A 26,695-nucleotide genomic window follows, 5' to 3' on the forward strand; every position below is an offset into this window, starting at 1 on the left:
ACGGACAAACTTGACAGACGTCAACGGCAGTGACGGAGTCAAAGATCGTCTATGTCCCGCTGCGTTTCACTTCGTTGCTAAAATTGGAGCAGAGTTTAAAACTGGTTCAGGAGACGTGACTCAGTGGAACGTGTGAGCAGTGTTGAAGCAGTGATGCAACAAATCGACTACTCCTTTACTGAGGTAATCTATTACTCAAGGAAAAGTATCAATATGACACCGACAACTATCCTGTTACAAGCACATTCAGCTAGTACAAATGTTCCTTTATCAGAAATGATTTAAAGTTATTCTCAACACTTTTATATATTTGATCAACATGAATATAAACCTTTGTGCTGATATAATTCTCATTATTTTACTAGATGTTTTTGGACCCTTTCTGTTAGTTCTGATGATGAAAGAGCATTTGTACTACAGTAGCTGCATGTGCATTGTTATAGTTCAGGATGAGGACTATAACTGTAAATTGAATACAGGATGTATTATAGGATTATTATTCATGATATATTTACTGTATATCTAAATAGCATTTAGTTGTTGTAGTTGGTAGGAGACAAGAAAAAAAAAGCTATCTACTGCATCATATTTCTCTTCATTCAGAAATATCTCAAGAAGATATTTCATGGTTAGGTGTCCTCTCTATGCCCCACCTGGATTCACATATTAAGCTCAGCGAACAATGTGCTGTATTTTAAAAGCAGATATGCATCGATCAGGCTTAACATTATGAGCAACTGTGCAATTTAATGCAACCCAACACAGCAGGTCTCCTCCCATGAATTCTATTTTTACAAGGTTCTAATTTCTCAGTTTCTAAGCTGAAACTATCCGAAAGGTGATAATTCTGCTTTGCTTAATATTGAGGTCAAAGTGAGTTGAGCCTGGACATTATGACTATAACTGGATGGTAACTCTAAAATAGCAAAATGAATGATTTAATTATTGTGAAAGAACGCAACATGATGCTGACCTCCTAATCGCACTTTAACAGAAGAGGGCGCCTGTGTGTAGGCGTCAAAGACATAACAGAAATCTCTCTTTGCACTTTTGTAAATACAGTCAATGTATTTTTAATACATCCATATCCAACCAGTATTCAGATATATTAACTTTTTTTCCTTTTTTGCCCCCACAGCATGTAGACAATAACACAAGCACTGCATTTCATAGTGGTACAGCAAAGCACTTTTTTTTTTTATTACAAAGACCACACCAGCATAGTCGACGCAAAATAACACATTTATGTCCAAATAAACTACTGAGGAATAACACTTCAAGATGCTGGTTTTGAGCGTGATAACTAATGATGATATGACACTTTTAATCCATGCAACATAGCAGAAATTGAGTTTAACTATAAAATGTTATGGGAGTAAATGCATGCTTGAAAAAAATATTGAAAAGTATTGAATAAACTCCCTCAAGGTAACAAACACTAATGGGATTGAAGCACATGATGATTTATACAAAAAAATATATACTGTATAACAAAATTAACAAAACACGTGCATTGTGTTTTGTGTACTACAGCAATGCTATATTTATTTACACATATGGGAGGAAAAGACCAGCAAATCCCCATAGAAAAAACTTTTCAAAACAAAAGTTTGATTGAAAACAGCATCATATAATTATCATTAGTTTTAGATAGTGTACATTCCTTTATGGAAAACACAAAGCTGGTTGTGATAGTGAAACGTAATCATTTTCAAATGAATTCTAAAATGCATCAAGCAATATTCTCTGAGCTGGAACGGTCTCAGGTTTGTCCTCAGCATCACGGTTGACTGTTAGAAATTTCAAGTATATGATGTGGTTCCTCTCCAGAAGCTTGGGGGGCTACCTGAAGGAGTGTCTGAAATGTACGCTCCTCCTCTTCAGCTTCTCTGGGTTGTGGGATGCCATGTGGGAAAATTCACGGAAGATGTCAAGATATGTGGTGTCTCCTGGTGAAAAACAAAACAGGAAAATACATGGTGAAAATGATGCCACTTAATGCCCTTCAACTAATAGCAATAATAGCAAGACCTTCCCATATGAACATCTCCAGACTGAGTGTTCTTGTGTGACTTGATTAGAGTAGTATGATTATTTTAATTTTCAATTCATTTTTGTTTCTGTCCACAAAATGTCACAAAAAGCAACTCTTCACCTAAGTTGAAACTTTAAGTGTAATACTTAGAATACTGATAAATACAAACCGACTGTCACAGGAACTAAAGTCTGGCCCTATAGTCATTGAACAGTCAAAACACCTTTTATATGAAAGTCAAGGAAACTAGTTACGAGAACAGACGTCAGAATAAGCCGTGTGTCACAAAAAGCCTTGTGAATGGAGATGCAAAAACAGGCTGAGGCACCATGAAGCTTCCTTTTTTCAACTTTTCAAATACGGTGCCTTTAGTTTTCTCGTGGCCATGGTAACGGCTGTGTCTACAGGCATCACAAAAGCAGTTGAACTCCTTTGTGTACCATGACAGCTCCCAGGCCGGGCTAATTAAAAAGGGGGGACAAGCATTCCACAGTTTTCCCTGTGTGTGTGTGTGTGTGTGTGTGTGTGTGTAAGGAACAGGAAGAGTTCAAGTCTTATTGTAGCAGCAGTTTCTTGCAAATATGTTATTTTAACCTCCTTCAATCAATACCAAAATATTTTTTTTCTTTTGACTTATTATCCAAAAATGTAAAAAAAAAAAAATGCTGCTATTAGTTTTTAACATGTGATGCTTTGCATTATTTTATATCCTTATAAAGTGTGTATCCTTGGGTTTTAAAAATAAAGATGAAACCTATAATGATCATCTACTATAGTAGCTCTAATTTTATAACAGAGTTATCGTGTAAACCACAATATGAACTGCGTGTTTGAACATACATAGTTTTGGTTAAAAAAATAAATAAAACTTTTTACAGAGGCTGAAGAAACACTAATAATTTCATTGGCAGTTTGTTCTTCAGAGCAACTTACATGTTAGAGGGACCAGCAAATGGGGGTTCAGTGTCTTGCCCAAGGCCACTATAGTTGGACTGGAGGACCTGGGAATTGAACTACCGACTCTGCTCAACCTCCTTATTCAAAGTAATTTGAAATTCCAAAACATCTTCAAATATCAAGGTTTGTCTCACCCACAGTTCAAAACCCAAAGATATGCAGTTTATAATGATGTGAAATGATGCAAAGCAGCAAAGCATCACATTAAAAATTAAGAGCAGCAATAGTTTTTTTTTAAAATTTGGTTATTAACAAGTGATTATGGAAATAGTTGAAAAACTATTTTGTATTGATCAACTAAAGAATGCACATGATGTTAGAAGTGTGTTAATTCTGTAAGATGTACTGAAAGGCCGTCAAATGAAGACAAAGACAACTGAGAAATTTAGCAAAGAAGCACAGAGAGGTTAGATTTAAGTCATTATCTTCCATTTATTTTGAGTATTATTGCAGAAGACACGGGAAGAAGTTATAGAACAAAAAAAATCAAAGTCAAAAACAAACATAGGTAGCAGTTAGTGTTAATATGCACAGGTACTGTATATTCAGAGACACATGTTCTTTAACAATATTTAAAGAAACGGTATAGATAACAGAGACAGAAAAAGTACAAGGACATTAAAAAAATGTATGTTAGAAGCAGGCAGTTAAGTGTTAATAATTTATAGTCTATATACACACAACAGTCAACGTGTTGAACCAGTATACTGACTGATACACTGCAGACACACTGTACAACACAGTCCAGTGACTGCTTGATGTAAATGATTGTTAGGTCAGTGTTGACATCATTCATGTAGTCAAAGCTGTACAGTACTGCACTAAGTAAGAAAAGGCTGGAGAGATTGTGTGTTTTCAAAGTGCTTTGAACTCATCACTGCCGAGCAAAAGGAGACAACAAGTGAGTTCAGCTACTCGCTCGATTACCGCTTAAAAAGCATTTCGGTAATAAAGGGCTTCAACCATGTATTGGCAACTATGGGACTGTACACAAATGATTAGGGCAGGAAGATGCAGTCAGAACTTATTTATTTATTTTTTTAAATCTGGCTGGGTGGTAGAGGTTTTATTTGATTTCTGTCATACTTAATTGAATGTCAAAATGTTTGTTGTAAATGTAATTATTTTTTTATGATTTCATGATCAGTAGATTCCTTTTACATAAAGTGCAACTTTGACAACTTTTGACTTGCATATTTATGCAGTATTCTTGTTAAAACCACCAACGTTCACAACCTTGTCTCACTCACTTATTCAACAGTGGTAGCAACTGTCCAGGCCTAATATTATGACCCCTGAGAAGGGCTATATACAGTATACGTATTTATTGATGTATTAATAATGTCAAATAGAAAAAGTCCCTACTAAAATAATTTGTGTACAGTCCCTTAAAAGTATCAACAAATCCCTCTGAATTCATGGCTTACTATGGGAAAGATAATGGTCAAAGCACATGCTGCCTCTCTGACAAACTGTGGTCTTTGGTTTGATTTAAACCCCAACAGCATCTGTGAAAGGCAAACAACAAAAAAATATTTCCCCCCCCCCCAGAGGCTGGTTTGTGTTTTTAACAAGTAGTCTTCAGAACGCTCTTGATCCTTGCCATTTACTATCAGCTACTAATGGACTCAAAAAAAAAAAAAAAAAAAAAAAGAAAGCTGGTCAGACCGACATCATTGTAGAACATTACCTGAATTTTTAAATGCAGCCACATTCATTGTTCCCAAGCTTTTGGCAAATTCATCTTTTGACCACCTTTTTCTAAACACCCATTAACCCAACACACGAAAAATGGCTGTTAAACCTGTTTCCGCTGATTCTGTGAGGAAAGTTTTCCCATGCACTGTATGGTATTATATGGATAATATGGATATTAACATTACTCAACAATGAAACATGGCAATTATTCACATACACTGGGTACAGAAGTAAATAAAAGCAACAGGGCTTAAGAAGACCTGAGCAACAACCACCCATGCACTATACACAAAGAATAATTCTATCATAGTCCTAGTTGTGATACGTTAAATTACCATAAACAAACAAAAATATTCTATATACAGTAATACATTTAGTGTGATTTATCAAAAATGTCCATGTTACACTGCAGAGTTACTCCAAGCGATTATTACGCATTTACACTCACTGGCCACTTTATTAGGTACAAGTTGAAATCCTGTGTTTACTATTGAGGTCATAGTAGGTGGTCAAAACATCTTTAATGTAATGCACTCAAGTATGACCCCACTGCCCACTATGACCTCAGTAATAGAGTAGAATTATCAGCTTCCTGACTGACTTGTAAATGTGGACTTAACGCATTTGATCGTGTGGGTTCGCCTAAGCGGCCAGGGAGTGTATGTGACGTATGAAATTGAGGATTAGCTCTGTTTCTCATAATGAGAATATAATACTGGCACTACATGAGTGTGAATTCTCAGTCAAATAAAATCAAATAATATACAGCTTAAAAAAATACCATCTGCAAACTGTTGTGAAACATAATAGAAAAAATACAGATCATCTGTACTGAAATTATCATTGCACTATTGCTCTGCTAGTTACGAAACCAAACCAAACCAAAAGAGCATCCACCCTCACTTTGAGAGGACAAACTAAATGTAAATACAAAGATGAAAGAGCAAAGTGCATAATTTTTAATCAAATGCAAACGCTTTGCTTCTGCATTTGATTGTAATCTCTCAGTCACAGTTAACTAAGCCTCACAGTTACTCCTTTACCGAAACAATGTGAAAAAACAAAATTAAGCTCCACCAGCACCTCATCATTTAACATGCATCCGTATCTTCAGGTTCCTTAAACGAATGAACTAGCTGCACCACCTTGTAATCGTCAATTTGTCATTATTGCAACACACAGGTTTACATTAAATACTGAATACAGAGTTGTGTGCTGGTTCCAGGAATGTTTTTCCCGCATTCTGTGTTCCTATTTTAATGCTTTCTTTGGTTTGCTTCATTTCTTAGAATGTTTCATCATTTTGGCTTTAAACGCTCGAGCCTCGGCCACCGTTGCCATGGAGGAGAAACTAGCCGGTGGCAAGGAACAATGCTTGGTGCAGTCGGGAACTAACTTGCTGAACTCGCTCAAAGTGAACTTCCTTCATTTGTCATGCTTCTAATTAAAAAAAAAAATACATATTTTTCTCATTTGGCAGTTTTTATTCTTTCTATCGCTTCTTTAACCACCGTTGACCCATGTCAGAGAGAACCAAAATGGAACTTATACATCCAAAACTATGAGTCTCCCACAACAAATCTGCACACTTTGTGCAACAATAACAACATGCGGAAATAAACCTAAGTGACCGGACAAATGAGCTGGTCTTTAGATCAGAGTACCCTGTACCGTCTAATAACTTGGTCTCGAATAAACTGCTGATGACTTTATCTGTGACTTCTGATTGTTTCTTTTTTTGTTGTTGTGGTTGTCGTCCTTCCGGCTCTTATGAGTTCAGGTTCACCACAGCGGATCATTTGTCAGCACGTTGATTTGGCACAGTTTTTTTTTTTGTTATGCCGGATGCCCTTCCTGATGCAACCGTCCCCAATTTCAACCAGGCTTGAGAACGGCACCGCACGGCTGGGGTTGGGCTGTAGGGGGTTCAGTGTCTTGCCCAGGGACACTTCGACATGTGGTCGGGAAAAGCGGGGCGCGAACCTCCGATCTTATGGTCTGTAAGCGGCCACTCTACCAACTGAGCCACAGCCGCCCCGATTGTTTGACACTAGTGCTGGAAAATTTTTGAAAGTGGCGAGCCTTTCCCTGGATTTTTAAATTTTTTTTTTGCAAAGTCAGCCAGTCAAATCTGACATCATTTGGAGGAGGTTAATACTGAGTACTTGTGTGATCCTGAGAGGGAGCCAACAGCTGGGCAGACTAGTTTCTGGTCTAAAGTTAAACGATTTTGCTGGGGAGAGAAACACTAGAAAATCTATACTGCTGTAGAGAGGAAGTTAACCTGGTCTCTTTACATTGTAACGTGTATATGTAAATGTGCTCAGTGACAATAAAAGGTTATTCTTCTTCTTTTAAAAGAACACACTTGAAGCACAGGATCCCCCAGCAGGTTTCCATCACCTGCACCTGTTTTGTCCTGTAGTGTAACCTGACTGGGCTGGATTCTAGCACTCTGCTATATTAAGACAGATAAATTCCTGAATGCATTTCTTATACTGTTGCTCAGTGGGGCTGCTGATTGGGTATTGACCTGGCTGTCCAAAGGGACCCTCGGACTCCCTCATCTCCTCATTCATCCTGGCCAAACGCAGCCTGAAGAACACAAGGAAAAACCGAGCAGAAGTTTAATAATTACCACACTGGCGACTTGAAGCTTAGAAACAAAAAAAGTTCGCCAAAGGTAAATAAGCCAACCTACAGTGTGACTATATCTGCATTGGCTTGCTGTACAGCTATGCTTAAAGGATCCTGGCCGTCCTCATCCTCGTCGTTCTGTGTCGCCCCCCTTTTTAAGAATAAACACACCTGCCTGGAAATGAAAGAAAGCGCAAATCCATCAGAAAAAATTGAAAATCAGAATTATTTTCAAAGTTCTGTCAAACAAAACCGGGACATGTGAATTTTGATACCAAAAATCATCACTAGTGTCGTTCAACAAGGAGTCTTATTTGTACGAGCGGTCGTGAAGCGGCAGTGCAGTGGAGTAAACATCTACTCTCAGCCACATGGCTCACTCACCCAGTGTGTCCCAGATATGTGGCGTGATGCAGGGGCCCCCTCCCTCTCGCATCTCTTTGGTTGACGTCAGCAGCATTCTGGAGCAGAAACTCGCAGGCGATCAATGAACCCTGAAATAAAGTAACGCCATCAGTTTAGCCTGGGCCTGATAAAATACTGCTATTGATTCTGGGATCAAAAGGGCTTTTCGAATAGATCGTCACACATTCAAAGCTGCATTTTTTTTTCTCAGCAGGGACACATTTACATTTTTCAGCATTTATTTCCTGTGAAATACGAAAAAAAAGTCTTTCCATGTAAAGAACATGACTTTCCACAAATTGTTTCTTATGTTTTTGTCTATACTAAAGACATTGGGGACTCTCGTCATCCTCCACATGAAAAAAATGTACATTAAATATTAAATATCCACAGTTGATATTTTAGCAGTTCCACTTGCTCATGCATGAAAGGTTTTACAGTGTGTCTGGAAACCTTCTATTCCTCTTTGGCAGGTCTCCACATGATAGGTCTAAGCCAAAAATTGCTTTTTTGCCACTGTAAATTCCCGCTAACACTAAATATATAGTATGTTGTCATTGCTGACTGACTGGACATTGTAAATCAGACAGTGTCATGATTTTCTTTGACATGTCAGGTCAAAATCTCTTATTTGTGGAGACCTATTCAAGATGTAAGAAATCCAAAGAAAACTAACTGCAAATATGATGATGATGTTTTACTCATAACTAATTACTTCCACGGTAAAGATGTTATTTTAGTACAGATTCACGGACTATAGGAGCTAAGACATGTCTGATGACATCATTATAACACCATCAGGTTTACTTTCCTCCACCTGTTTCCACAGGATGAGAACTGCACCTCATGACTGTCAAATATAGGAGTGGTTTTAATGCTTCATGTAGGATTAACTGAGATTTGTTTGTACTGACCCTGATACACACCATGCTTCTTTTAAAACTAAGCTCTGGTGGTCAACTCACCCCAATCACAGCCTGAATGAGGGGTGTCTTCCCTTCGTCCTCCTCGTTCACCAAGTTGACGTCGGCCCCGTGGGCTAGTGCTTGAGCCATGATGGGAAGGTTTCGGGCTTTTGATGCTTTGTACAGCAGGGCTCCAGGATGAATGTCCCTTATGTCCTCTGGGTCTGACGTCTCCGGCTCCGCCTCCAGCTCAGCTTCACCACTCGAGTCCTCGGACACCTCACACTCTGAAGACAAGGTCAGAAGGTGCGATGTATTGTTGTATCGTGATAAAACTGTGAGTCTGAACTTACTTTTAGAAGCAAACTATGCTAAAAGGAACCATCTGTTAAACATTAATCTACTGAACTCACCTTCCTCTGTGACGCTGTCCACTACAGAGCCAAACACCAGGATGTCTGTGCTGCCATCTGTACTGCCTCCTAGCCCGCTGTCGCTACTTAGACCTGCCGGACCAGGAGGTGCCAGAACATGGACACATTAGTGTCTCCATCGGGTTGATCGACATTTTCAAGAAGGAACATACTCAGGTAAAAACAAGAATGTGGCTTTAATCCAGTTGAGATGACTGGACATTGCCAAAACAGTGGTCTGCTTACTTCGAGGCCCAGATCCCGTGTCAAAGTAGGAGAAAAGGGAGTCCAGCTCATCAGGGCAAAACAGGGATTCTCGTCTGAACTTAGCAGCAGCTGTGAGACAAATGAAAGTGACCAGTAAGAATATTAGATAAAAACATTATAATAGGGACTATGTTTGTTGGAATATTATGTTTGCCAAGCCTCAGTCCAGGGAAATGTCAGACTACAAGTATAAATTAATTATAGATAGAGAGAGAGAGAGAGAGAGAGAGAGAGAGAGAGAGAGAGAGAGAGAGAGAGAGAGAGAGAGAGAGAGAGATGGAGAGAGCAAACTCAAATTAATTTACACTTCTAGTCTGACATTATGCCAAGTATGTTAAATTATTGATTAGCAGCTTGTGTTTGTAACCATGAATGCACATAGACAATTTCACTAAATTACTGAGATACTTAAAACTGGGATTCTGAGCCAAGTTTGGCTGCTTTAAGGAGCAGTGTTTTATTATTTCTTTTCAATTTGGGTTTAATTATTTGATATTAATAATATCCTTTAACATAGTATGTACAGTTTATGTCTGAGTATTCAGATATGACTCAGACAAGCAGTAAGACTGGAAGTGCATTTTCTTTCTTTTAGGAAAGTCAGGCCCTTAGCGCTGTAATATAAATTTAATGGAATTACATGAAAGACACAAACTGGGGTTAAAACTGACCCATTTAAAATAAAAATGAAAGAACCACATAAGGAAAAAAAAAAAAAAAACATCATTCTGTACAGATACAAGAAACTGCAGATGGAGATGAGGTAAAGTTACCTGACGATAAGGTGGATGGGGAGATGCGTCCAGGCTCCTGTCGACATCTCCGCCGTGTTTTGGGCACTGTGGTGGCACTGTTGTGTCTCCGACACTTCTTTACGCTCCACCGCCGCTCGGACTTCCTCTCTCCATTGACGAGTATCTCTGTGGAGCCCAGCTTCTTCAGGAATTTCTTCTCTACGTACTTTGCTTTAATCCAAGCCTCTTTTTCTTGCCTGCAAGGAATCAAAACATATGACCTACATTTAGTGTTTAAAACATAATATCATATTTGTGTAATTTTGCGGTATTTTTTTTATGAATTCCTACCTTGGACTGGATGGCAATGGCTTCTTTAGACCCTGTTCTTTGTATGAGCCTTCATAGATGTGGTTGATGACACTGTTTCCAAGTTCACACATTAACTACAAGTAAGACAAGCAAGGTGACATTTAACGACCACACGACTTTTAGGCTATTTTTTCCATGGGAAACTTATTTAAGAAGACAGATAACACAAATGCAGAATGAAATGCAAAAAAAAAAAAAAAAAGACTGAAACATAGTTTTATGAAATTCAAAACGACAAATTCCAAAGCTTCTAGATTCAGTACAGTCTGCAGCATTGGTGAATGTATGTAACATGTGATAGTCTCATCTGTGTGGAAGTGGAAGGTATTAAAGACAAAAAGAGTAAACAGGTTGTCTCTGTCTAAAGGAAAATCTGTCTCTCAGCAAATCTGAAGCTCACTAATTAACACGCTGTATCTAGTTTTAAGTTTTTAAGTTAACATTTACAAAGCCGAGATACCCGTTTCCTGACCGTAGCTTAATAGTTGTCAGACAAATATATGAGAGTCGTATTGCTCTTATCATACAACCGTCATAAAGAAAACAATGACTAGTTTTCCACAAAATGCCAAAACAAATTCCTTTACTGCATTAACCATTGCATAAGGACTCCACAATAGAAAGAACTGCCTCTTTCTCCTTATTCATCAGGATACTGGTGAGACAAGCTATACTGTACCTTTAATAATTCAGGTTCCCAAGAGTCCAGTGTGAGTGAGCGAACCTTTGAACAGTGAACTCCAAGACTCCTGCAACAAAAAGATATTTCAATTTTAAGAATTGTGCTGTTTATATTCTGAGGCCGTGGACTTCAACACAACAGGAAACAGGCAGTTTTATTGAAGAAACTCCTTCTATTCACTGTGTGGTGACCTGGTTTGAATCACAAGAGTGTTATCCTCTGGGAGATGAGAGAAGCCACTACTAATGTGATGCAAATCACCAAGTTCCTCGAATTAAGCTTTCTGGTATCCCGGCAACAGTGGGACATTAGAAAGGGAAAAAAGATAACTTGTTTTTTTTCTGCATTTTAGCGAAAGGCAACGTCTGAACTCACAGTGAGAAGACGTCCAAAAAGTGGAACACGAATACTGAACAGGTGGGAGGACACACAGGGCCGAGCTGTATGATTACATAAGCGGTGAAAATTGCATTTAAACTTAACGCAGAAGTCCCCAGGGAGGTTTTTCCCCCAACGGAAGTTTGAACATCGACTTGCAACAGTGTGATGTAACAGAGCTCGAGCGTGGTGCACTGATCTGGATGGCGCTTGTCTGCAGTGGGATGCCTTCATTCAACAGGACTGAACACTGAATTAAACTATTCAACGTGTGCACCTCAGCTCTGCAGCCGTCTTTAGCTTCTCACTTCCTCCCCTCAATGAAAACTCTCAATCAGAGCCAGACTGATCCAGTGAGCAACACACTGCCCTTAATCCCTTCAGCAGTGAATGCAGCTGAACGTGACACCAGTGCCTTGAGAAGCACAGTCACATGTTTCACCCCTTCCTGTTTTTTTGAGCCAGTGGCCGCACAGCACTTGGTGTTGAGGAAGACGTATTCAGATCCTTCATTCAAAATCTCCCTGCTTTCTCTTCTCCTTTTTTATTGTTACGTAATCTTTTTTCACATTCTTTTCCTAAATGGGAAAGTTTCTCTGTGCTCAAGTACTTTTTTTAAAAGTAAAGACTTTTATATTCACTCCGCTGATTTAGGATCTCACACCTGAAGAAATGTTTAAAACTAAAAAGATTACGTCAAAACTTGAGCAACAGGATAAATGTAGAAGAACAAAACTATGATCTTTCTCTCTGAAATGTAGCAGAGCAGCAGATCATGGAATCATATTTGTCTTAAGTATGCAAAAAAAATAAAAATCCCTAAATGCTACCTGTGGATGCCGGAACACTCTATACACAACAGGATGCCCAGGTTGATGGAGGCCCAGCGAGGGTCTGACTGGCCGCAGTCGCAGCACTGCTCATTCCCCGGCAGACACTGGATCCGCTGTAGGATGGTTTCCCCTCGGGTGCCGCGCTCCCGTGGCTCACTGGCTGAATCAATACTGCTTGTGGATGGGGAGGCAGTTCTATCCAGATGCTAAATGTGAACACACAAAAAAAAGCAGCTCTTTAGGATCGTGAAATGCTACATCCTGCCTCTAATGTCCACGTCTGTTTCGTGGTACAAGGTAGTTGGGGTTTATTATTTTGGAGTCAAGTCTGCTCCTCAAAGTGCATTTGAAATAATTTAACATTATAATTAAGCTTCTTCTTTTTCTTTCGGCTGTTGCCTTTCACCGATCATGTGTGTCATCTAACTCTCTCCTCTGCATCCTCTTCTCTCACACCAACTAACTTCATGTCCTCTCTCACTACATCCATAAATGTCCTCTTTGCTCTTCCTCTAGACCTCCTGCCTGGCAGCTCCAACCTCAGCATCCTTCTACTGATATATTCACAGTTTCTCCTCTGAACATGTCCAAACCACCTCAATCTGGCCTCTCTGACTTTCACCTCTCCAAAACATCTAACATGAGCTGTCCCTCTGATGTCCTCATTCCTGATCCTGTCCATCCTCGTCACTCCCAAAGAGAACCTCAACATCTTAAGCTCTGCTACCTCCAGCTCTGCCTCCTGCCTTTTCTTCAGTGCCACTGGCTCGATTGAGACTATTGTTTAAGTTACAAAATGCTGATTGTTTTATATACTGATGTTTAAATCTGTAACATAAAATGATCATGCAACAATCAACCATAACATTATGACCACCTGTGCAATATAATGCAATCCAATACAGCAGCTCTGTCATTTTACAAGGTTATAATGTCTTAGTTTGTAGGTTGAAACTGTCAGAAATATTATACTTATACTGCGCTTATTATTATGGTCAAATTGGGAAGTGGAGTCCTGGAGTGCATTATAAGAAAAGGTGGTTCTAAAGTTTTGACCCTCTTGTTCATTTTAAATAGCCAAATGGCCAAAACATTAAATTGGATTGCATTAAATCGCACAGGTGGTCATATAGTTATGGCTCATCACTGTACACGTTGCGTGCAAAACACAGTATATCCCTCAAAAAGGGACTAGTGACTCCAGCTGTTTTGTAGCATTTCCTTCTAAATTGCAGTGAAGTATAAAATAGATAAAGTATATAAAATAGCACAAGATGAAAATACTGAAGTAAAGTAAAACTGTACTTCATTACAGTACTTGGGGTTTTATGAGCAAGAATTGTGGTTTACCTCTATATAGTAGGTATCTGGGATTTCTCTGTAGGCTGAAGCAATGCTGGCTTGAACCGCTTGAATCCACGCTTGTCTTAGCTTCTCAGATTCAGCCTGAAGCATACAGCTCCTGTTAAACAAACCAGAGTACTTTTACCAATTCATATGCATTGATTTAGTAGTTAATGGGATGAAACCATGCATTCATTTCTATGTGGAAATCAGATCTATGATGTGCAGGAGATTCATTAATAAAGGTCCATTTCCTGTTTTTAGCTTTAAAATCTTGAATCCATAATAGCATGTTCATTGACCTGATGATGTAGTTAGACAAAATGTATTATGGGTATAAGTAAATGTAGTGGCCTATGGGCCATTTGGTAAAGGAAAGTGCTTAGTTGGCATGTTAGAAAAATGTTTTTGGGTGAATTACTGTAGCAAAATGATCAAAATGCAAAGTTATCTACTTCACAGTTGTGCCTACTGGCAAATGTCTTTCTTGTTGTTTACATCTCGTGAGTCTAAAGTCAGATCCACGTGCCCTGTTAATGAATGCACCTGCATTTCTTTATACTACATTACATCCTTTTTTTTCTTGTCCCTTAAATTTTTGTTTTTTCCACTTGTTGCCCATGTTTTTTTTAACCTGTACTTTAATGTCACATTTACATGCTGGAAGCACTAGATTTAAAAAGTCAGGGACCATAGTCATTGGGGTTCATCCTCTGTGGAGTATGGAGTATGATGTTGTGCATTGCAGCAATGAGAGGATGTCTTACTTAGACGGTGAGACAACCTCAAAGCAGAACCTCCTCTCGATGTCTTCACACGGTTTGACAGAGCACAGCCGGAGGTCTTCTACCACCACAGTCAGAGAATCCTGCTTACACACAGACAACTTCTCATTTCTCCTTCTTCTCATCAACAGCACCAACAAAAATATAAGTCAGCTGTTTCTCCTTGATAACAATTGTTTCCCAGGACTTATGGTCCATAGATGAAATGACCATACACACTGATGTCAAACAGAGAATCGGAGACGACTTGAAAATCACACTGGCATCGGATCAATGTCAGGTCCAGATTAAAAGACATCAGCACAGATCTTTTGATTCGTAAACACACTGCTGGTGAGTGACAATGCACTTAACCTCTTAAAGCCTGCATTACCCAGAAGATATATGGACTTGCCTTGAGCTTCTTCTGATAGACCAGCTGACTGTTCTGTATAGAAAACCACCGTCTAGACAGAGACAGAGACAGAGACATAGATATTGTTTTAATCCTAAAGGGCTGGCAAGAACCACTGTGGATACCGGAGATAAAGGACGGTTAAAAGCACTTATGGAGATGGGGTTTGCTCCAGGTGAAACAATATCCTACATGAAGAACAGTATACTGTACATTTTTAGAAATATAATACTGCGTTGCTTTTACTACTTAGTTAATTTTATAATTAGAAATGTCCCGATCTGAAAATAAGTACAGGTATTGGTGATGAGCCAGGCATATTTCAAAGGACCAATATCAGCCAAAATAAACGTTTCTGAGAGATGACCGACCTAGGTTCTCTAGGGTTCCTGGACTCCTCCCACACACACACTGACAGCCTCATCACAAAACTTTCTGAACATAATCTACACACAAATATGAGAGATCCACTGGCAACAAGAGGAGAGGAAATAGCCGACTGCTAGGATACTGCATATGATTTGTATATAAGTACAGGCTATTGATTTGCGGAAGACTGTAGGAGAGGTGGGACAGCTGTGGCCTGAACATTTCTGTGGTCATAAATGTTTTTTGCCATCTAATGGTATTTTTAGAGCAACAGTACAACATACCAATAGTGAAAAAATAAGGAATATTAAGTACGGGTGCAGTTAATCAGGCAGGTCTTCTTTCTCAGTGCAGTATCACAGATACTGACACAAGAAATATTGCTACAGGCCTGTGTTTGTCAGGAGAACATTCAGATTGACATAAACATGCTGCTGAAGTGCTTGCAGCAAGATGTGCGGGTTAGATGGACCAGCAGTTACCACACGATGAAGAGCCTAGTTATTATCAGCGATGGTCAGTGTGGGAAACATTCAGCTACTGCCTTCTTCTTGTTAGTTACTGGCTAAAATGACACACAGGTTCAGCTTCACTAAGAGAATCAGTTTGTAAGGAAGGTGTTGGTAAAGTGTCTCTGTAGCCTGTCTACAAATACCCAAAGATTGAGACACAATGTTGCAGCCAGAAGAGTTTCAACATCTCGATTTCATCAGCAGCAGAAAAACTGGATTTGGACATTATACTTATAGTACTATATCACTATATTTTTATACAATTAGTACAAAGTATGGATATCTTAATCATATTGTGTATGAAGTACATATTAGTTGTGTATTAATTCAATCTACAATCCACATATTCACCAAACAAACACAAATTAAATTCAACTTGAGCAGACATGAAGAAATGCAAAAAACACCATGAAATGAAGCTTAAAACAATGTACGGGCTGCTTATTAAAAAAAAAAAAAAAAAAAAACATGTTAAAAACATTTGTGTGTGATGCAATTATATCTAGTATACACACTATAAACTAGGTCTAATACTACCGCTATTAATTCTAACAATAAATTACTTTGTGCACTAGTGGGATTTTGAGATTTTTTTTGTCCCGTTTGTTACCTGTTCCACGTCTTAAAGGCATTGCTGGCTCTCTTGAACAGGTATCCCTCCATCACCACGCCATTAGGAGCATCCACATTGAACTCCACCTTAGAGTCATCATAGGCGAAGTCCTGAAGCAGAGGAGATAGAGATGCAAGTAAATTAACTGTGGCTGCCATAGAGTGACTGGCAGACAGCTGGCGGGATGTGGTTTTGACAGGAAATGAAACGTTTGTCCTTTTCTGTAGTGATGTGGCTGCGTGTGTCCCTATGCCTGGACTATCAGCAGTAGTAGCTTTCAGCATGCACTCCACTGTACATACAGTCCATAAACCAACTAAATCATAAATTGTGCAATCATGTGGAAACCTCACGTGTGGGTCCATGTTGCATCCTGTCCTTCCTGTGTCACACGGCCATGTCATGATGCGAGTGTGACGCAAACTATTACATAAACCGTGTGCGATTCATGTGAAATGACCCTTTTGACCTTTCAGGGCTTCCAGCATGACATCTAGCACTTTAATTCAAGCCAGCAGAGAGCAGTGCAAAGGCACGAGGGGTTCAAGACAGAGTCAAGGTTTTAGGAGGCAGAACAATCATTTTAGGTATTTTGATATTTGAGGAGGAGAAATATGAAAACATACATTCCGACACAGTTAACACACATTTCAGAAGTAATGTAAAAAGCAGAAGATTAACTTCTCCAAAACTGAATTTTAACTTTCCATGCATTTGCCCTGAGTAAAGAGCAAGGACAGTTTTCCCACCGGAGTCCCTTTAGGCTGCAGAGATGGATCAGTCATAAAAAATAAAAAAAAAAAGCACTCAGCTCATGAATATATAAAAGTGTCTGGTGCAGCAACCCAAATAAAGATCAACCTTCCTTGACTCTTGTTTAATAAGAGAAGATGTGTACTCACGGCAGCTCCTAGCACACACTTAACTAGTCATTGCAGGTTTCAATAATAGATCAGCAAACTTCTCTCGCCATTTTAAAATGTACACGCGTGAAGTAAAGGCTGAATTCCCCACACACAGTGAGCACTGAGTTTGTTAGTTACACACCATCTGCCGTCAACCTTCAACAGCATCAAACAACACTTGTATATGCAAAAACCATGGGTTGTAATAACCAAACATAAAGGAAAACTTAATTTGAGACTGATCTCAAACACCTAGAACTATGAAGGCATCAGTGACTGGTGTCAGAAACCACAAGTACCAAATTAGAAGAAGCAAAAAAAAAAAAAAGGGTTTTAATAACTTAACATTAGATTGGTTAGATGGAGAGGCAATAATCAGTCCCAATTTGGCACTTGATTACTTAATACCATTATAATAATTAATATAATATTCTCATCATCAGTTTGTTTTTTCATTTAACCATTTAGCCAGATGAATAAGACAAATTGTAAAAACGTGACAGTTTAGATTTCCCACAGAGGGTAGAGAACAGTTTTCTTTAAACATTTCCAGTTCAGTTTATAGCAAAAAAACACATGATAGAAAACGTCACGATATGTTTAAGTTTCAGATTAGAAATTAACTATGTATATAAGTTAATAATTATATGACAAGTACAGTAAAAATGCAAAAATATGCTGAAAATCTACCCACCAAACTGCGGTCCCAGTGGCAAAAGATCTTCATTTTCAGATGTTTAGTGCATTCCAACACCAGGAAATAAAAAAACGCTCAAACCACAGCTCTTAGAACAGAAGCATGTCTACATTCACTGTCTGAAGGCTGGAGCTCTCACAGCGCATTGTGTCGCTGCACCGCGCTGTTTAATTCCAACACTGACGTGCGTTGCCCTCCACAGCCACCTGCCTGCTGCCCCGTGAGCCGCAGGATTAGGACTAATTACCATACAGCTGCCAATGTATCTATGGCAGGGTGATGTGGAATAATGGTGGACTACACTACACGGTACTGTAGTCGTTCTCGACCCAAACACAACCAGGCTGCTTTGACACTTCAGAGTCTGGGTTTACTCCCTAAAACATACTTCCTCTGCCGAAGAAAGCATGAGTATCGGTCTCACGTTGACCAAGTGGGAATCTGGCAGGCAGCCAAGATCACCGGACAAAGGCGACGCTAGTGAGGGTTAGATTTACAGCACCGTCTCCACCAGCAGCAGCTCTGCTCACTACCCAAAATCCCTGCAATGCAACTTTCGAATCTGGAAGAAATCAAGTCAACTCATCTTACCAGCTTCAGCTCTCAGATGTCTTTGGGTTTTGAATAAATCTCATCACGAACACGAAATGCAACCACGAACAAGATCTGCACTGTCTGGTGCCATAAAATCTAAAAGATCATCTATGTTTAATGACGCAGCGTCACACGGACAGAAGCTGAACATCAGTGAATTATTGAACAAACAGGGAAATGGAGACTTACAAATGTTTCATAAATTGTTGAGGAGAAGAACGGAGACAATAAAAATGATGCAGACAACATGTCCAGATGCCTCATTCACCTGCTGCTGCGTTCTTATATGTCGTTTGGCCTTAAAGCAATGCTGCTGAGCTGTGACACCACATGGCGAACCCTGCTGCTAACACTGATTACTCAGCCTGCTGTGAAGTGCGGTTTCCAAGTTCCAGCGTGAAGGACACTGCCACAGCAACACAACAAAGGGCCCTGACTGCAGTGATCAGACAACCTCAAGTTATTGTCTCAAAATACAAAGAGATTTTACGAAAGCCATCAGATACAAACGTTCACACAGGTCACAAGCTACAGTGGAGAAAATCCCCCGCTGAACACATTTCTCTAGGAAAAAAGGGGTTTTCGAATGAGCTGTGGTCAAATTTAAAAAAAGGGGTTGAGGCTGAGGATATATTAAAATAATTAAAAGTAAAAATACAAGTGACCATGATTAGTCTTTGGCCTTGATCCAATTACCTAAGACCAGGACTGAACTGGCCTGTGTAGAAGAATAAATGTGACAAAAGCAAGCTATTTGTCTAAAAACCAAGCAGGCGATGACAACATAGGACCTCGCAGGCACAGCGTGTTGTCAGTTAAGGTCAGTGGGAATGATCTACCAACATTAAACTGTACGTAGAAAACTTGGGACAGCTGGCGTCATTGGCAGAGATGCTAGGGAAAAAACCTTTAGTAAGGTTGGAAGAGAAGGTTGCAGTGGGACAAGACGAAGAAACGGTGGACTTCAGAGGACTGGAACTAAGTCGTGTAGACTGACGAGTCAAAATCAAAGTCAAAGCCAAGCGAAGAACACGCGTCAGATGCAGAGCTCATGAAAAGATGATGGATGCCTGTTAAACACCATCAGTGGGGCATGGAGGTGGAAACGTGATGTTCTGAGGATGCTTTGGAAATGGAGGAGTGGGTGGGTGATCTGTCTCAAAGTCATACTCAATCACTCTATGATGCCCTCTGGGCAAACAACTGATTGGGGGTAACTTCATTTTTCATCAAGACAATGACCCCAAGCATTTTTCCTGGTTGTGTAAAAATGATCTAGAGAAGAAAGTAGGTGCTGGAAAACTCTCAGTGATGGCTTGGCCAACTCATACACCAGATCTGACCCCTCGAAGGATTTGTTGTCCATTGTTTTTGTTTTGTAATCCATTTACAGTGCAAGCGTTTCATATAAATATAAAACTGAAAAAAAAAAACTGAAAAAAAGCTTGTAATGAAAAATAGTAGATGCAATAAAAAAACAGTATCTTTAAAGAGGAAGGAGAAACAAATAACAACATATACCATATTGTTAAAATCATCCAAGATGCACTTAAGCTTCCCCTGAAGGCTTATGGAGTCTGACTGGAGCTGAAGAAGTAGAAAGGGGTTCGCTAGTGTTCTGTGCTAACAATAAGAATTAAAGTGCAACCTCACAAAGAACTAAACTAAATGTGTTTCAAGTAAAAATAAAAAAAAAGGAGCACTCACCTGCATGAGGGTCTGGGAAGAAACGGCAGGATCGGAAACATAGAAAATAAGAGAACAAAGCATTAGAATCAGCAAAAGCATGCTGGTTTAAACAGGGATAATACAATAATCTTTCAGGTTCAGTGCACCTCTGATTATCCTCTTTTCCAGCAATGAAGCTGTTCGTGAACCAAAAAAAAAAAAAAAAAGTCACCTACCTACTATACCATCACAATATTTTCATGCAAATTTCAACATGGCTTTAACTTGTGAGCTTGTACATTTTACAACCCCGTCTCCGGTAATGTATGGTGTCTAGCAACAAACAGATCAATAACCGGCCCCTTTGTGTGACCCAGCCCTACCCTGAGGTTCTATACACAGCACAGACGAGAGCACCTGGAGGGAGCAGCCTGGCAGATGGTCACTGATCCTGGGATACAGAGGAGCCAGACACAGCGCAGTTGAAATTCAGTCAGAATTATTAAAGACGGAGCCATTTTTAGTGATAGAGCCTAATTTCCCAGGAATAAATGAAAAAAAAAAATTTTGATCGCACATTAATAATATTAATATTAATATTAATTCATTATTTTGACTTGATTTCCCAAGGTGGGGATCCTTTTCTCTTTCTTTCATTTCTTCCCATATCGCTTTTAAATGAGCATTTTAACTAAACAAACTATATGCAGGCGACTCATTCTAACCACTGTAGACGGCACTGAATGGCATAAAGTCTGACTTTTTTTCTCAGAATAAAAGTCAGAATTTTGGGGAAAAAAGCACAAAAAAACTCAGGACCCACATTTTCTAGAGGCTCAAAGAACATTTGGGCCTCTAGAAAAGTAGAAAATGTGGGTCCACAGTCCTGCCTATGTATTAGCACATACTGTAGCCATGTTGTTTGCTGACAGCAGACAACGGTGGGATTAATACATCTTAAAAACACTTAATCCCACCTGATTTTAACAGCTAGTCAAATGTCTGCACTTTGTTAGGCAGATTAATCAAACACTTCTCAGCTGGTCTAATCCCTGCTCAGTCATAGCAGATGCACGGGTCCAAGTGACAGACTGGATCTTGGAGGTGAGATGTGACCACATTCGCGCCCTCTTAGCTTCACAGTATCAGTGTGAACAAAAGGAACAGTCTTCAGTATCAAAGTGCATGTGCATATTTTCAACTCTTACAAAAGTGCCTGAATCTTCATCCCAGGCAAACAATGAGAGAAAGGGTTTATGCAAGCTTTTCTCAGGGAGTAAGGTGCATGTATAGGCTCTTCACAAGTAAACGTTGTCGCCCTTCCCACTGATGCTCATTAGAGCGTCTTTTGATCTGCGTGTGGCCACTTTTAGGCCTCCACAGCAGCAACGTAAGAGTGTGTCTGCATTGTGCCCCTGTCTGTCCTGCTCTGGTGAATGAGATCTCCCAGAAACACCTTTGGGTAATTACTTCAATAGTCGTACAAGTATCCATTTGGACTCAAACGTGAGCTGATTAGTTTGAGGATCAGAGGTAAAAGCTCAAGATCACAGTGAGCTCACAGCCATCTCATTCTTGTGAATGTGATATCTCAGAAATGCCTTGAGAGAATTGTTTTTTTAAAACTTGGCAGAAGCACCCACTTGCACTTAAGCATAATTGATTCCTTTTTGATGGTCAAAGGTTGTCTCATCATCATTAACTCTGCATGTCAGAAAGACCTGGAGAGAGTTTCATTACATCTGGCACAAATGTCCACATGGTCTCTAAACTAAAGAGACTTTTTAAGACCTTTTAACACACAGGATTTTATTTAACTCATTGGACAGTTGGGTGGACTTTAAAGGGCAGTTTCTGAAGATCGGAGTTAATTGTTTTAAGCCTTTTTTTTTAAAAATAGTTTAATAGTTTGGTGTAGGTACTCATTTATGTTGGGTCAATAAAAATAGGAGGTGCTTACCCTCTGCTGAATTGTTGAATGTTTGTGCTCCATTTCCCTCTTTTCCATGGCTGAATCAATCACCAGCTGATCCAGCTGAAAGTTCACACACACAGGAAAAACAACAATTCAGACTCTGAGGTGCATCTAATCTAACATATAGAGTATGTCAGTAGTAAAGGCTGCAGGGATTCAGAGCAGCAACAGTTTCCACTTGCACACACAGACTACTCCTCCAGTGACACATTAGGTCAGTGCTTGCTAATGAGGCATCAATTCAGTTTCCCTGCAGAAGTCAGTGTTTTAATCCTAGTAATGTAAAGGACAAATTATGCAGCTGGCCTTTATCAGTAGCTCAAAAAAAAAAAAAAAAAAAAAAAAAAAGGGAAAAACCAATCACAGTTGAGACAGAGTGCCTGACAAAATGACCAAGCTCAGCTGCTCCGGAGGAGGTCAAGATGCTCTGCTCACCTCCGCAGCCAGTTTCTTCATATATGGGTCGAGCCCATCCAGTAGGTTGTAGCCTTGCTTGAACAGTGAGTACTGGGCGTGCATGAAGGACAGCATCTGACAGGGAGAGAAGGAGAAGTTTATTTTTTTTTTTTTAGAAAACTAGGTGCGGTAACAAGTCTGATTTCTCACTCTGCTAACGAATGCACGTGTTTGTGTGTCTGCTTACTGCATCAAGGATCTCAAATTTCTTCTTGGCCTGGAGAACGTTGATCTGCAGGGGGAAAACAATGTAAAAGAATATTGTCATAGCATGACACAATAGGTTTGACATATCCCGCCCGTTGAGATAGCTCCCTCTGCTGGACAATAATGTTCTCTCTTTTACTGTAACACCATTTGTAAACCACAATATGTCTCATGAGGAGGAATTACCGCATTCGCATATCTTTACCAATTACCAAACCTAAATAACACGTTGTACTACAAATAAGAAGTCACTGACACTACAGCGCATCTCTCCACATTCTTTGACCTTTTCTGCCTTAAGACTCTTTTAGTTGAGACTCAAAAGGGTCACATACATGAGAGCAGTGAGAGACTGCTGGCAGCAGACAACGCCACGAATGGAAAGAGGACATGGCCATCACAATGAGTTAGTCTCCCTGTTACCCCAGGCAGTGGTGAGCAGAAGGTTACAAGTTGTCGGAAAAATAAACCCACGCCGCATATGGACATAGCGTGAAATTGTGTGAAACTGGCCAGAGTGCATTGATTCGGAGTCTCATGCGAGTGGTTGCTTAAGTAGAATATCAAGTCTGACATTTTGGCAAATTGAGTAGATGGGACAGACGGGAGCTCTGTTATAGGTAGAGATGGTTTAGTTCACATGCATATGAGCTGACGTATCGTTACCCCTGTGTACTAAACAACAGATAGAAGAAGATTGGAGTCATTGCTCTGACCTGTAGGACATAGTCCAGAGCGAGGTGTCTGAAGCACTTGCGGGTGATGCTGAGTGTGCTGGTGGCTTCTTCGACCTCGTGAGGCTTGTTCCTCGGCGCCTGAGCATTCTTCACCTGCGCTATTTCCATGTCCTCACGCACCCTATCAAAGTGTTTCTTGGTCTCCTTGAACTTCCGAACATCCCTGACAGAAACAGAGGAGCAAGATTTCAGTGAACCTCTTTACACAGGATCAGAACATGAAATAAAGAGATAAGAGAATTACAGATTTGGGGTATTTAGAGTCACTGAGGTTACACTAACCGACTTTAGCTCAGTTGTACAAGATATGTCTGCGGTAAAATACCTGGGCTCCAAAAAGGCTGTACCCTGTTTAATATTTTAAAACACCAGAAAGGTTTTCAGGGGTAAACAAGGCTGTGTCTGCTCTTTAAAGGTTGTGGACTTGGCTTTTTTTTTTCTACATGTAGTGAATTTTTTATACATCTAAACTTCTGCAGGGGACACCTGAGTCATACACCGTAAGCTGGAGGTTTACTCACTCTTTCACAAAGTTGTGCAACTGCTGCTTCACAGACCTCTGAGCTTGATCAAACAGTATCTGAAACAGATTAAACAGAATGGGATTTTTCAAAACATAAAAACTTCGTACACCTGGCTCTGAAAGGCCTGAGCACAGGTTTAATATGCCTCATAAATATAAAAAACTATATCACATTTAGAGCTGAATTGATCAGTCAAATCAACAGAAAAATATTTTTTTTTATTATTTAAGTCAGTTCACATTCAAAAACAACAGGTACTGACTTTACATTTACAGGTAAAAAAAAACATCTCATTGTTTCAGCAGCTCCAACATTTGGGGTTTTCTCCAGTTTTTAACAAAAACATGGAACTAAGAACATAATTTAGGCTGGCATTGATGTTTTTCACCATTTTCTTACGTTTTACAGGTAACACAGTTGACAGATTAGTTAAGACAACCATTGCAGAATTACATATTGCACTGGATTGTGCAATTTTTCATGTCAAGACTTTTGGAAGGACGTACACGTGCTGGTTAAACCACCTGCAAAATACTTTGACCAACAGAGGGAGACAAAGTACACATTGTTTTACCCAGCACAGATTCAAATGTTGCAAATCAGCCATTAATACCTGTTGGAACAGATAGAAAAGGAAAATGGAATGGAAGTCTCAGACTCTGCCTCTCTAACACAACAACACACTGCTTTCCGTTGGCTGTTTTAAATTCCCGTTCCCTCCTCCTCTCTTTCACTCACTGAGCACATCCTCTGTAACTGCTCATGCCGTCGTGCTGCTGCTGCTGCTGCTGCTAAATAGGTCACTTGGTGAGAGAGGGAGGGAGGAAGTGAGTAAGCGGGAGGAGAGGAGGCGTTTGGTTCAATGTGACATTGCAGAGTCTGCATCCAATGCAGATGTCAAACCCACTCAGACAAAGAGTCCATGTGTCGACACCACAACTGAGCCAGAACAGCAGGGTTAGGTAAAGTTTCTGGATTATAATCCCATCTGGATGAGATAGACAGCAGTTTGTGGATTACAGACGCTGATCAAGACACTTCCTTTGTTGCCACTGTACAGACGCAGGCACTGACGAGCATAAAAATAGATGCGTTTAATTAAAACAAGAGTCGAAGCGGTCAGTGTTACTGGACTGCTGCCACCACCTCTGAGAGGCCTGTTTTTGTTTGGATGGTTGGTTAAAGCTCAGTTTTTTTTTGCTCTATAAAGTCACTGGTTCTAAATGTCTGTGTGAAAGTGGAACAACAAAGAAATCCTTGGATCCTGTTCGTCACTTTGTGGCATCGTCATCACATCAGAAAAACTCCACTTTACTGTATGTTATCAACCAACAAAAAAACTCCTCAGATAAAGCAGCAGTTACCTATTACAACAAGAGTAGGACACGAACAGCTGAGAGAATTTGTAGTCTGATAAATGAACTGCTTTTAATAACCTCTTCCAAAGAATCGTGTTCAGAGGCCTCCCTTGTTGACTGCAAGTGACCCGAGTCTCATTGGGCTTGTGTGGCCAATCTGTGTTCCCTGGTTGCATGTGCCATCGAGGGCTCTCACAAACCTGTGACGACTCAAAACCAAATCACTAAAGCAGTGGTATGCAGCAGCCATAAACACTCCCGTTTAAGTTTAGGTGGCAGGAAGTCCACAAGTGCACGTCCATGATCTTTTACACCGAGTGAGTATTGGTGGCAAAGCTGCTAGGGTCAAGCATTGAAACTTGTCTTACTAAAGAAGAGGTCTCACTCGAAAGAGGGTTTGGGACAACAGAGTCACTCAATCAACTCAGATTGTTTAGCGGTGTAACAGAGTGAGACCGTTTACCTCATGCAGACAATCTTTTGACACAGTCAGACGAGAGTGATACCCGTTACCCCATATAGATAATCTTTGGTTAAAAGCAGTAAGAACTCTGTTTCCTCACCAATGTGCAGAGAGCAAACACACTGACAGCATTTTTGAAATGTCCCGTCTCTAAGTTAAATCATGGGGGAACATTACTGACGCCTGGTCTGGCTGATGTAAGTAGCTTGTTGGTGCAGTAGAGCGAGGGACAACTGTCCTCTGGTTCGCTGATCATAATTTTCTGATATAAAAAAAAAAAATGGGTGACAGCTGGTAATATATATTTGGGCAGGTCACCTAAGCTTATTCTATATGTGGGAAACACTGAAATGTACACTATCAAGCTCAACACATGGTGATGCTAATTCACCAATCAGAGCCATTAAACCAGTGCAGAAAAAGTTGGACCAAGATGGCGGCGTTAAAAAAGCGTCAGTCAAAGATCAAATAATTTAAAATCATCATCAAGCAGGGATAAGGTAAGTTGTAATCACAAGGTCGCTGGGTCCATCCCCGGGAAAGGCAGAATTGATTTGGGTCGGGACAAAATGTTTGCATAGCAGATGTGATATATTACGTATCCAACAGGGGGCAGGACATTTCACTTTCATCTTCTCTGGTAGGAACAACAATGGCTAATGGACAATTGCTACTGCTGAACTCCCTATTGCGAAAGAAAAAGAAAAGTACAGTGTTTTCAATAGCGTTCCTATCAGAAACACGTGGAATAACATCAAAATCAGGAAGACACATTTCT

General features: G+C 39.9%; 1 protein-coding gene and 1 long non-coding RNA gene across 4 annotated transcripts in view; one reads left to right on the forward strand and one right to left on the reverse strand.

Annotated features, from left to right (window-relative positions):
- The first annotated feature begins 9 nt into the window (after positions 1-9).
- LOC137139341 (uncharacterized) lies at positions 10-6,151 on the forward strand. The gene is made up of 2 exons (XR_010916300.1): positions 10-183; positions 5,980-6,151. It is a non-coding gene; the product is annotated as an uncharacterized lncRNA (long non-coding RNA).
- acap3a (ArfGAP with coiled-coil, ankyrin repeat and PH domains 3a) overlaps positions 1,073-26,695 on the reverse strand; it is a 61,258-nt gene continuing 35,635 nt past the window's right edge. Inside the window, exons 5-25 of one of the 3 annotated variants that reach the window (XM_067526417.1) lie at positions 24,094-24,152; positions 23,552-23,735; positions 22,816-22,860; positions 22,608-22,703; positions 22,158-22,232; positions 20,237-20,248; positions 16,331-16,443; positions 14,840-14,891; positions 14,428-14,528; positions 13,667-13,778; positions 12,314-12,522; positions 11,103-11,172; positions 10,403-10,497; positions 10,091-10,308; positions 9,297-9,386; positions 9,051-9,143; positions 8,698-8,924; positions 7,712-7,821; positions 7,392-7,502; positions 7,224-7,285; positions 1,075-1,949 (exon numbers count right to left, since the gene is read on the reverse strand). In XM_067526417.1, the coding sequence (XP_067382518.1) occupies positions 1,843-1,949; positions 7,224-7,285; positions 7,392-7,502; positions 7,712-7,821; positions 8,698-8,924; positions 9,051-9,143; positions 9,297-9,386; positions 10,091-10,308; positions 10,403-10,497; positions 11,103-11,172; positions 12,314-12,522; positions 13,667-13,778; positions 14,428-14,528; positions 14,840-14,891; positions 16,331-16,443; positions 20,237-20,248; positions 22,158-22,232; positions 22,608-22,703; positions 22,816-22,860; positions 23,552-23,735; positions 24,094-24,152 (2,241 nt within the window). In that variant the 3' untranslated portion in view covers positions 1,075-1,842. Of the gene's footprint in view, positions 1,950-6,557; positions 7,286-7,391; positions 7,503-7,711; positions 7,822-8,697; positions 8,925-9,050; positions 9,144-9,296; positions 9,387-10,090; positions 10,309-10,402; positions 10,498-11,102; positions 11,173-12,313; positions 12,523-13,666; positions 13,779-14,427; positions 14,529-14,839; positions 14,892-16,330; positions 16,444-20,236; positions 20,249-22,157; positions 22,233-22,607; positions 22,704-22,815; positions 22,861-23,551; positions 23,736-24,093; positions 24,153-26,695 lie in introns of those variants that run through there. The other 2 variants (XM_067526419.1, XM_067526418.1) reach the window with 2 other exon arrangements.

This window comes from Channa argus, chromosome 13 (genome assembly GCF_033026475.1).
Source record: "Channa argus isolate prfri chromosome 13, Channa argus male v1.0, whole genome shotgun sequence".
In the NCBI taxonomy this organism is placed as follows: domain Eukaryota; kingdom Metazoa; phylum Chordata; class Actinopteri; order Anabantiformes; family Channidae; genus Channa; species Channa argus.